Source organism: Garra rufa, chromosome 18 (assembly GCF_049309525.1).
Source record: "Garra rufa chromosome 18, GarRuf1.0, whole genome shotgun sequence".
Taxonomy (NCBI): domain Eukaryota; kingdom Metazoa; phylum Chordata; class Actinopteri; order Cypriniformes; family Cyprinidae; genus Garra; species Garra rufa.
In genome coordinates this window covers 32,475,877-32,489,140 of record NC_133378.1, presented here as the reverse complement: position 1 = coordinate 32,489,140, position 13,264 = coordinate 32,475,877, and the positions used below count along the sequence as shown (strand labels likewise).

At 35.5% G+C, this 13,264-nt stretch overlaps 1 protein-coding gene across 1 annotated transcript in view; it reads right to left on the bottom strand.

The window, feature by feature from the left end:
- Positions 1–44: 44 nt before the first annotated feature.
- Positions 45–13,264, bottom strand: part of LOC141291528 (carbohydrate sulfotransferase 11) — a 32,745-nt gene continuing 19,525 nt past the window's right edge. Inside the window, exons 2-3 of the mRNA XM_073823683.1 lie at positions 6,356–6,438; positions 45–3,655 (exon numbers count right to left, since the gene is read on the bottom strand). Coding sequence (XP_073679784.1) covers positions 2,810–3,655; positions 6,356–6,438 — 929 coding nt within the window. The 3' untranslated portion in view covers positions 45–2,809. The remainder of the gene's footprint in view (positions 3,656–6,355; positions 6,439–13,264) is intronic.

Below are 13,264 nucleotides of genomic sequence, written 5' to 3'. Positions count from 1 at the left end.
ATAGTAAAAAAAAAAAAAAAATACAAATTTGTCCAAAAAACAAAGTTTCACTGTCGTACCAGAGGCCATTTATAATTAAAATGTTAACCAAAAAAAAGAAAGCTGTTGGTCGATGCATTCCCTGTTGCCTACTGGAAAAAATTATTGAAAACAAGTTTATTTACCCTTCAAAGCAAGATTCCATACTGTCTAGTGCACATTGGCATTCACAGTTTTGCAGCACATGTATGCCCACAAGCTTACAAAACAGGTGCAAACTGTTAGTTTACCACACACTGTTGCCACACTTTCAACAGCTCAGTTCATACAGTTGGCTTTCCCAAACACACTGTCTCATGAATCAATCTCTTACAATACATTCATACTCTGAGTCATTATTCTGATGTTAAATCAAGAATTCCAGTTCGAACGATGAACCATAGAAATGTATTATAAACCTAGACTTACAGATGATTTTCATTTGTCCTCACAAAATGCTGTAAGATTCCAGCATAACACTGAAATTGAGCCTTATTAGCTAGATTGAAAATATTTTCCAACAAAACATTTCCAAGAGCAATTTCAGCAAATGCAGTGTGGCACACAAGGTACCCACTGTGCACTAGGACATGTCTGCCTGTAAGCCAGATATTAGTCAGACGCCTTATTCTCACCCTTTCTCTAAAGGTTTCACCATCATTTCAACCAGAAAAACAAGCCATTCGCTTTTTTTCCAAAGAGATGAGAACTTATTTAAGGATTAGTTCACTTCCAGAACTAAATTGTACAGATAATTTACTCACCCCTTTGTCATCCTTGTCAAGATGTTCACGTCTGTCTTTCTTCGGTGGTAATGAAATAGCTTTTTGAGAAAATAATTTCCAGATTTCTCTCCACATAGTGGACTTCAACGGTGCCTGAGAGTTTGAACTTCCAAAATGCAGTGTAAAAGAGCTCTCCTTCTTCCTCAGCTGGAATCATTTCCAGCCGAGGAAGAAGTCGTCGTCTTATCTAGCGAAACGATTTTTTTTCCCCACAGAAAATTAAACCCAAGTACAATTAATGTACTTTTTAATCTCAAATGCTTGTTCTAAATCGCAACTCTGAGAAATAGTCGCAATTGTGTGATATAAACATATAAACTTGCAATTCCGAGAAAAGTAGAATTGTGTGATATAAATTTGCAATTTCTTTTTTTCCTCCTCAGAACTGGACTTTAGAATTTACAATTGTGAGTTCATATTTTCACAATTCTGAGAAAAAAAGTCAGAATTGTGAGATGCAAACTTGCAATTGCAGAAAAAAAAAGAATTGTCAGGTTTATATCCTGCAAATTCTGATTTTATATCTAGCAATTCTGACTTTATAACCTACAATTGTGCATTTATATATCACAGTTTTGAAAAAAAAAGTCAAATTGCGAGATGTAAACTCGAAATTGCAAGAAAAAAAAATAAAAGTGAGATATGAAATAGTGAAAGAATAGTGAGATAAAAAGTCGCAATTACCTTTTTTTTTTTCAGTTTTCAGAGTACGCATGCACATCACAGAGCTAGACAAAATGAGCATGTGTGGTTAAAAAGTGTGTAAATTGTAAACCTTTTTAGAAAATAACCAATCGTTTTGCTAGATAAGACCACTCTTCCTTGAGTTTCCAGCCCTTTGAAGCTACATTTAAACTGCATTTTAAAAAAAGTTCAAATTCACGGGCACCACAGAAGTCAACTATATGGAGAAAATTCCTGAAACGTTTTCCTCAAAAAAATAGTTTACATCTGAAGAAAGACACACATGAACATCTGGATGACAAGGGGGTGAGTAAATTATCTGTACATTTTTGTTCTGGAAGTGAACTACTCCTTTAAGGGTCATTTCAAGTGCTAATGAACCGAAAACATCTCAAATAGTCGTGAAAACTACTAAGACGTAAAAGGATTGCTTTTCTCTCACTTTAAAAGTTCTAAGGGATCCTAACACATATTGGTTCCTCTCTAAAAACCTTTATTGCACTTCAACCCTTATTACAAATTCATAAGAGGAATGTTTCCTCCCAGGATCATGCTGATGTTTGACCTGCAATGCCTGCATCCATAGCTCAACAAGAGCTGCACTGAAGAGGGTCTACCTTTCCCCAACCACAGCTATGCACTGTTTACCCAGCCTGTCGCATGCTAAATAAATGGGTGACTCTGTGAGAACACCATTTCTTTCTAGAGTAGCCAATCCGGCCAAAGGTAGACAGCCTTGTCCAGTTTGCGAATGCAAGAGAAGTCTAAATTCATCCCTTAGCCTTGACTACTCTCAGTTTGTTACCTTTAGACTTGGAAACTACCTTTGTGATCGGGCGTAAAGTTAAGTCTGAAATCATATCCAGGGAATGTTGAAAAGGAGGCTTTGAGATCAGCTTCAAGGAATCTCTTTGAGATTAACGTCAAGGCTTTGCTGGTTCCAGTTCAAGAGCGAAATCTGCAATAAATATGCTACGTAAACAATACCATAAATATCATTTCGGGTGGTGAAGATTAAAGGCAATGAAACATTCATAGCATTTGTCCGTTGATGAAGAATCCTGCTTCACTTATCAACATTCAGAAGGACAAAGGCACATACTTGGAGCTTGGTCGAAAGTTACCGAAGCCAAAGGAATTGCAGACAGTATTCTGTGAACTTTCGAGACCACAGCCAGCACTAATCTGTTCCCAGTGCTGAATTTCGCCTTGAGGGAGTGAGGGCGATGCCGCATCCTCAACAGGTTCCCTTAGGCAATCCACTTGCGAAATTGTAAACGTCAGCCGCAAGTTTTAAGATCACTTGAAGCTTGCTGAAACCCTCATCTCAGTTTCAAGTATGCTGGCACAGAGTAGTTAAAAAGCAAGAAGTCCATTCGGTAAAGGTTGAAGAGTTTCTTCTGGTAAAACGGACTGATGTTGTCAAAGAACTTGGCGGCCATGTCGCCCGTGGTCCTGGTGCTCTTGGACGTAGCCGGGAACTTGACCTCTCCTTCGGCTCCTGCCAACTTCAGAATGTAGCGCGAATCTTGCTCAAGAGTCTCGTACTTTCCCACCACGTCGTAATGGATCAAACAAGGGTGGCAAAGGGAGTGAACCCGTTCCCAATGCTCATTAAATGGCTCCTCTCTCTGAGTCTGGGGGTCTACTAAATAATACACAAATTCCTCAAAGGAAACATCGTTGCCTTTTTCCAGCGCCTCAGCCTGGGGATCCGCACGATGCCTCCGGATGATTTTGGTCCCGTAGCGTTTATGGAAGGCCGTGTTGTAGCTACGGGTGAACTTGTTGCGATATGCCGAGACGAGTCTCTCGAAGGGTTCGCGCACGAAGACGAACTTTAAATATGTGCGAAGGCGCTTGTTGATCTCAGCCGTGGAGTACTCCGAGAGCGAACGCAAGTTCCCCGCTACGTGAGCTTCACTGGCTGGAATCGCCAGTGGTTCGCGAAAGCGCCCATCTCCTGTTAACACCATCAACACACGTTTCCAGTTCGTACATGCCACTTTGGGGACGTAGCAATACAGTAACTTGTGTTTATCGTCCACTATTAGGTGGCGGAGGTCCTCCGGGCTGAGGACACGTCTTTTGCGGGTGTGGGTGTGACAGGTTTCCTCCAGGAGTTCCCTTCGACCCTGCAGAGTGGCCTGCACTGCAGAATGCTCCAGCTGGCATAAAAGGAAAGGGAATGAAAATAAAGATGAAAATTTGTGTTATACAAAAGAAAAGTCTCAGAATTTCAGAATTTTTGGCTTTAAAACCCAATCTTGGTGTATTTCTCAACTATGCACTTATGGGAACCACAGATTGCACTACATGCAAATGCACGTATTCGCGTGACTGTGATACGACGGTTGCTGTTTAAGGGAAGTTCTTGTGAAACCATGAGGCACATAGCTGTTATGGGAGGGTAACGGTTTTGCCTGGGGGATGAGCCACAGATGGGTTTGATAACGGCAGGAATATAATAGGATTTGATGAGCTGGTAGTGTTTCAACTGGAAGGATTTTATCTAGATGTTCCACTCAGAGCTTTATTGGGATAGATAGTTCACCCAAAAATGAAAGGTCTGCCATTATTCACGTTGTGTCATTCCAAACCCGTACAACTTAATTTTGTCTGAGGAGACGTTTAGTGGTGCACGATTACTCTTAATGTACTATGTTTGTAGGGCCCTATGAAATCCATTTTATTTTCCCAAAACTTAGATTTTTCCATTTAATTTTTCTAGACTTTTCTAGACTTTAATGGTTAAATTAAATTGTATTAATCAAAAAGCATATCTAATTAATTGAAATCATGAAACTTACACAATTTAACAGCTATTTATTAAAAGTTTAACAAAGTCCTTATTAAATGTTTTCCTTATTTTTTTTTTATTTGATCAAATTCTGCCTTCCATTCATTGTGGGTTTAATTAAACTTCAATAATCAAAAGCATCTTTAAATAATTTATGTTATATATATAAACATATATAATTTGATAAATATTCCTTAAAAACAATGGAAAAATGTATTTATTATTATTATTTTTGTACACCAAAATCTGTGTTTTCCATTAATTTAACTGGATTCCATTCCATTTTAATGGTTTCTTAAAATGTTTATAATTAAAAGCATCTTTAAATAATTGATTTTATAAAAAAAATAAATATACCCCCCCCCCCACCTCAAGAAATACTGTGTTGTGTATTTTCATTTTTTTTCTGGTAAATAATCTTTATGTTAAGTAAAAATTCTAAATGGAAGATTTCTACCAAATTCTGTGTTTTCCATTATTTTTCTGGGTTTGATTTTAATGGTTGAATAAATTATAATTAAAAGCATCTTTAAATAATCGACTTACTGTATTCTGGTAAATAATTTTATTTGATAAACATTTCTTAAAAAGAATGGGAAAAAATGTTATATATATATATATATATATATATATATATATATATTTTTTTTTTTTTCATTAATTTTCTGGATTCCATTTTAATGGTTTCATTAAATTGTAATAATCAAAAGCATCATTAAATAATTTATATATATATACCCCCTTTTTTCAATAAATATTGTGTGTATTTACATTTTTTTGGTAAATAATGGAAAATTTAGTTGTTTTTTAACCAAATTATTTTTTGTTTTCATTAGTTTTCTGGATACCATTTTAATGGTTTCATTAAATGTAATAATCAAAAGCATCTTTAAATAATCCATTTTATGAAAATAATTTATGAAAAATTTATTTTCTATACAGGATTCAAATTTAATATGTTGGAGCTTAATATTCACAGACACTAGTCCATATGGCGTTTTGATTGAAGTGTACTGACCTACTTTTAATTCATCCTGAACTCTGGACATTCCAAGTAAACTTGTAAACTACAATTTTTATGACTGTATCCTGAGATTCAGTCTACGTTTTCCACATTGCGGAAATCACAGGGCCCTGCGTTTGCCAATTTTGAAATTTGACAAACCCAGTTATCTTTTACGATTATATGTGACTCTGGACCACAAAACCAGTCATAAGGTTAAATTTTACAAAACTGAGATGTATACATCATATGAAAGCTCACTAATTAAGCCTTCTATTGATGTATGGTTTGTTAGGATAGGACAATATTTGGCCGAGATACATCTATTTGAAAATCTGGAATCTGAGGGTGCAAAAAAATCAAAATACTGAGAAAATCACCTTTAAATTCTCCCAATTAAGTTCTTAACAATGCATATTACTAATCAAAAATTACATTTTGATATATTTACAGTAGGAATTTTACAAAACATCTTCATGGAACATGATCTTTACTTAATTTCCTAATGATTTTTGGCATAAAAGAAAAATCAATAATTTTGACCCATACAATGTATTTTTGGCTATTGCTACAAATATACCCCAGCGACTTAAGACTGGTTTTGTGGTCCAGGGTCACATATGAATAGAGCAGTCTTCTTTTCAACAGAAGAAATGTCATACAAATTTGGAAAAACATGAGCAGACTGAAAGATTTTATTTATATGTTAACACTACCCTTTAGTGCAGAATCCACTGACATAGTTGTGACACATTTTATTTTGTTTTGTCAGATGGTTGGCATGTGTCCTCATGAGATGACGGTTGTTTAAAAATAAGGTGTTGGGGGTGAATGAATTGAGCCACTCCAGGAATGTGAGCTTGTTATTTTAGTAATTCAACTTCCACTGCTGTTAAAATCTGTCCCTTCAACACCAAGGCCTCAAAGAATGCACCCTTATCCTCTATTAACCAGCGCTATCCCCCAAAGTTTTTTAATTCATACTTTAAAATTGCTTTCAAATGTGTCAAGTTCACTTCTAACTGTTAATCAACATTTCAATGATTTCATTGCTGAAATACATACCTGGTCATTTTCTTGTAGTGTCTGCAATGGACTTCTGCCTGATTTAACGGAGAAACTGTTCCGGCCCGAAATCTGTTCAGAAGCTACAAGCACACAAACAAAATGCAAAAGATAAGAAAGGGCAACAGAAAGTTAACAGATACAAAACATTTAGACATCCAATAAAACATTTAACTGGTTTTTGCAAATGCTAGGGCTGCCACGGTTCCTCGATTCAATTTGAGTACTTGACGAAAAATCCTTGCCCATGTAGAGTAACCAGCAAAATACCGGAAGTGGTGCATACCAAGGATAAGAATTCATGAAACGCATTATTAGACCATTTTTTCAGAATTCATGAAACGCATTATTAGACCATTTTTTCAGGGCTCATTTAAACTCATTTAAAAACCATAAGCATAATGCTGCTGTGAAATCACAAATGCCACGATTCAACTAATAAATATTGCAAGTTTAATATATGTGCTTTATTTAAATACGTGCGTGTCAAGGCAGCTCCGTTCACAGTAAATGCTGCTCCACACAAACAGTTATACTTGTGTACATGAAGCATCTCAAACTCAATCTTTGCATATTATTGTAAGTTTGGGTATATTATAATGCTTATCTGCAAACACAACATGCAAAATTTCTGTAGATTTGTAAGGTAAATCATTTATAAAACTACACAAACACAGGAGAATACATCAGTATTTTGCTTAATATGCTAACTGTTCTAGGGCTGTCACTAATGATTATTTTGGTAATTGAATAATCTGTCGATTATTCTGACAAATAATCTAGTAATAATTTTTTGTAGTAATAAAAATAGATCAATGTGAACAATAGCCTTTAAAATGACTTAAAATACAACAATAAGGTCACCAATGGCCTGACGATTGTTTTTACACTTAACCGCATGATCTAATCCTTGTTTAATAATGACTAAAACAACATTTAATTCTAATGTCCACGTAATCTTTAATATTTTGCTATTTCTGTATGATAGAAAAGCTACAGCCACTGTAATTTCTTGTAAACTCAGAGTGAGGGTTTAACCTTTTATTTTGAAAATTGCAATTAACAGTTAGCATATTGAAAAAGATATAGATGCATTCTCCTGTGCTTGCATAGCTTTATAAACGACTTGCCTTATAAATCTGATAAAATAGCGCATAGCGTTCCCAGATGAATGTTAATAAACCCAAACTCATAATAACATGTAGAGATGTTTTTGTGTTTCTCCACACATGTAAATGACAACAGTTTGTGCGGAGCAGCATTTACTGTGAACAAAGCTGCTCTGAGACGCACATATGTAACCTACATGCATGTAAATTAAAGTGCATGTGTTAAACCTTTATCACATATATTTATTTAATTGAATAATAGAATTTGTAAATTCTTAACATTATGCTTTATGATTTTAAATGGGTTTAATATGTGGAATGTGCCACTTCCAGTATTTTGACGAATACTTGACACGGGCAAAATGCAATCAATGATTTTTTTTTTTAAATCAAATACTCAAATAGAATTGAGGAACTATTGAAGCCCTAAACTGTTTAAAATAAAAGCTTAAACCCTCACTCTGAGTTTACATGTTTGGATGTCCACATATTTAAGAAATTACAGTGGCTGCAGCATTTCTGTCATAAAGAAATGGCCAAATATGAAAGATTAAGTGGACATTTGAATTAAATGTTGTTTAATCAATTTTAAACAAGGATTAGATCACACAACAAGTGTAGCTTAGTTTTATTAGTTCTTTTGATTATAATATTTTATGTATTTTCACAGTTTTGTTCAATAAAACCATATGATTACTTGCTTTTGATACCTTATCTGAACGAATTATTATTGCCTATTATACATGTATTTGAAATAATTTTCAAGGATATTGTTCACTTAGGTCTATTTTAATTACCACACAAAAATATTTTTCAGATTATTCAGTTAATTGTCAGAGTAATCAACTGATTACTCAATTATTAAAATAATTGTTTGACAGCCCTACTTAATACTGTATATTTATAACAATACAACGGGTGAATCGGTTCAGATTGACCAGAATATCACTTGGCGGTTGGCTCTTTTGATGTGGTCTAGTACAAAACCACCCAGAACAACCTAGAAACCACATAGCAACATGCTAAAATCCGCTCTGAACGTCTTAGCGACCACATAGCAATGCCTTGGCAACCAACTCGCAACATCCCAGCATTGTGACAGTAAGTTTTGCATGTTCAAGCACCACTCAAATGTTCCTCAGAATGAGCTTCTTCGGGGTTAAGAGGCTCGTGACCCTTGTGTAGAGGGAGCAGAGATCAAAGCCCTTTGTCTGAATGATCATGTTATTGAGCTATAAAAGATTAGAGCTGTTAATTCTCAGCATATGGGGACCAGCAGGGTTCAGGCTGGTCCACAATTACTGCCTTCTCTGACTCCTGCACCTAGCTGATCGGCCATAAAATTCTTCCTTCACATTTGCATTCTCTATAGGAACAGTCTGTTCTCTTTGGTCCAAGCCACTTCCCCCCTTACTCCCCTTCCCACCCACACACACACACACACACACACACACACACACACACACACACACACACACACACACACACACACACACACACACACACACACACACACACACACACACACACACACACACACACACACACACACACACACACACACACCCCTTCAGTCTGTGTTGGGGCCCTTGCTGCAAACGTAAGTGATTGGTTTTGCACATGTGCCAGCTAAGTCAAAGGGATACTTTAAATGCTCAGAAAGAGAGCGCAAGCCCAGCAAGTCTGGACACTGAGAGAGTGGAGGAGTAAGCAATCATGGCAAAAGGAGAAAAGGCACTTTCCATTAATAGCTTCTATAAAAAACCCAAAATTTTCTTTTTCAGTAAAGAGTCAGTGAAAGGTGCTTAACCCTTAAAAATGCTGATCATCAAGCCTAGAAGGACAAGCTAAAAACATTTAAGCTTTTGGGGGACTTTTTTTGTCATTTTCTATAAATAAACAACGTATGTTAAAAAATAATACTAAAATCAGATTTTGTTCATCTAAAAATTTGGTCAAATACGGTAATGTGGGACATTTAACTAAACATTTTTTTTTAAATGTCTAAATGTAAAAAAAAAAAAAAAAAAAGCTTAAAATGAATTAGTGGTACAGCAATTTGTACCTTATTTGTGGAAAGTGTCAAAAGACCTAGTAGGAAAATATGGATTATATGAGGATCACATGGAAAATGGAAGAAAAGAAAAACATGATATAACATGGAAGGGGCAGAAAGAAGGAAATGGGGAGGGGGTTGAGTACATATACAGACCAAAATTTGTGCCGTGAAAGCAGGCGCTGATGGCTTTCCCAGCCTTTATATACACTCATTATTCAACCGGACAGATTGATAAATTAAATTAATATAAAACTATAAGTAAGCGAGAGCTGAAACGATTCCTCGAGTAACTCGATTACAAAAAATGATCGAGGCAAATTCCTCTGCCTCGAAGCCTCTTTTAATTAATTTTAAAGCTCATGTCTTGTTTTTTCGCAATGATTTTGTTTGTGTGACAATGCGCTTACAAAGTGAAAGAAAATGCAAGGAAGGAGTTGGCGGTAATTTTATAATTTACCGCACGATGGATCTCCGTCTACACCACACAGCCGAAAACGCCATAAGGATCGCTCATGTGTCGTCATCATGACGTATTCTCAGTGGGGAACGCAAAGCATTTTGGGAATCCGCGGCACAAACATTAGGCGCCAGACTTGATTGCATGGAGGGAAGAGTTCAAGATGCCGTCTACCTGCTGTGTTATATACTGCAATAGTCGTTCTCACGATAGAAGTGGATTAAAGCTTAAGAACGGAATATCCTTTTATCGTTTTCCAGCGTGGAATAATAATTGTACAAGCCATGTTTTAGAGGTGACAAAAATGCGACGAATGGCATGGATAACCGCAGTAAGGAGACCCAATTTGTTTCTGTGATCAAAGCTGAATTTTCAGCATCATTACTCCAGTCTTCAGTGTTTGATCCTTAAGAAATCACTCTAATATGACGATCTGATGATCAAGAAACATTTATGATTATCAGTGTTGAAATGAACATCTTTGATGAATAGAAAGTTCAAAAGAACGTCCTTTATTTTAAATCTAAAGCTTTGTAACATTAAACACTACTGGTCAAAAGTTTGGGGTCAGTAAGAATTTTATTTTATTTTTTGGGGAAAGAAATAAAATAAATCAATACTTTTATTCATCAAGTTAAACTGATTAAAAGTTACAGTAAAGACATTTATAATGTTAGAAAATATTCTATTTTAAATAAATGCTGTTCTTTTGAACTTTCTATTCATCAAAGAATTTTAAGAAAATTTGGTACACAACAGTTTTCAACATTTATAATCATAAATGTTTCTTGAGCATCAAATCGTCATATTAAACTGATTTCTGAAAGATCATGTGACACTGAAGACTGGAGTAATGATGCTGAAAATTCAGCTTTGATCAAGAAATAAATTAAACTTTACTATATATTCACATAGAAAACAGCCGTTTTAAATTGGAATAATATTTCACAATATTACTGTTTTTTTAAATTGTTTTTATCAAATAAATGCAGCCTTGGTGAGCAGAAGATACTTCTTTTAAAAACATTAAAGACTTTGCTGGATAAAATTGTGGTTGTGTGCTGTGCTTTGACCAATATGTGTCCAAGTATTGTTGTGAAGCCATCGTGTTAGAATTATACACCATGCTCACATCTAATATGTAAAAAAAAAAAATTGTTTTCCAAAAGATTTTGTAATGTCTCTTCTCACATGTAACGTTAATGATTTTTAGCCATCTCTGTAAATAAAATACACAAAGACTGAATGAAATTCTGTCTCAATTACAAACTCAATTACATAACTTGAATAGTAGTAACAACCAACTTAATTTCAGTTTCTTTACATATTTAACATGTTAATACATTTAGATCAAAACATTCACATTATAAAGAATCCATAGAAAAGAACTGGAAATGTATGAGGGTAGGTAACTTGTGGGTGATAAGTTACAGACATGTGCAAGCATCGCACTGCCATGACTCTTCTCTGGCTGGTGCGCTGCTGAGTCCCACGCAACCTAAATGGAACCACTAATAAGGACAGTTCTGATTATCGCAACTTCGTGTGTGTATGCACTAACACTTAATATCATATAGTTGTATATATATATGGGTGCTGGAAGTTGGGCAACAGTTTGACGTCCCTTGACCAGTCGCTCTGCTCGTAAGGATCCAGTCCTTTGATTCCCTTTATTTTCTCGTCATATCTCGTTTTTGCATAAGGATTTAGTTTTAGGCGGTATGATCCGACAATGTTTTCTTTAGCTCGCTGCATTTTGTAGGATTATATTCTGTTTTCACGTTAATTTTTCATTATTTTCATGCCAGATTACTAGCCTGCTATGCCAGCCGGGCCAAACATACCCATAATTCTTTGCGTTCTGAAGAGGTTGCCGCCCATTTGATCACATGTCTGAGCGATCTCTATATGACCATTCATGCATGTACAACCATAGATAAGTATAGATAGATCCCTGTTGTTAAGATGGAGGACGTGCTTGGAGCGGTCAAAAGGGAATCTACTTATACATATCTATGGCTACAGCAAAGAGCATGATGTTATTGTTTACACCAGCACTTCTCAAAGTCCGGACTCAGGTCCGGACCCGGAGGGAATTCAATCCGGACCCGCCACCATTTCGTATTTCAACATCAGTAATTTAAGGGATTAAAAGTCTGGATTTCTATGGAGCTCATATTATGACAAAACTTTTTGAATTTGAATTGTACAAATTTGAATTATTGACAAGTGTCATTTCACAAAACTGAATATTATATGGTATTTAACATAGTTCTGAATTCGATTTTTTAAAACTTGAATATTGAACATTTGAAATTGAACACAACTGAATTTTCAAATCGCAGATTTTCAAATAGACATGTATTTTCAAACAGCAGATTTTTGTTCCGATTTCTAAGACTTCAAATATTCAGTTTTTAAAAATACAACTTCAAGTTTTCAAGATGAAAAAAAATTCGGAACATCAAATTCAGTGTTCAAAATTCAAAGCGCAGAAATTCAGATCGTACAGAAAGTAGGTCAGAGGTTATGCACAGGGAAGAGTAGATGATCTACGAAAAGTCGAACGAAGCATTTACTGTGACCGAGAGGGGGTTATGTTTGGTTCACTTAGGCTAGTTTTGCCGTGGTCACAACATATTAACTCGTGGGTACGTGATAATACGCCGTGGCCACAAGTTATTATTTCGTGGGAACATCATATTAACTCGTGGGCACGTGATAATATGTCGTGGCCACAAGATGGCAGTGTATACATAGTTACACGGCTTTGCGTAAAACGAAACTGAATGCAAAACGCGCACGCGTATTCAAAGGCAATTTTAATACCCGATGTTTGGAGAGCGACTCCCCAACAAATTAGACTACATACATATCTAGGCTGTTATTAGTATGCGGGCTATAAAAGGTTGTGTTAGTTGTCTATAGCTTTGCACCATACTTGAGATCTCTTGACTTCAGGTTCTGAAAGTTTTGCCGACGAGGAATTTTTACTGGAAGTGCAGATTAAAGGGTGAATATAACATATTTAATTTCGGCTTATTGATAAACTATTACATTTTTATAGTTAAGGAATAAATTCACGCAGTTTCATTTGAAACACAATGAACACAACATGCTCATTTATCGTCACAAACTGGGGTAAATACATTAATAAAGTAAAAACTTAATTGGCATAATTGTCAGGCGTTTACAGTATTTGCAAAATATTTTAGCATATTAATAATACTAGCATAATTATACAGAGAGTTAATTAAAGCACTACACGAACTGAAAGGGAAATA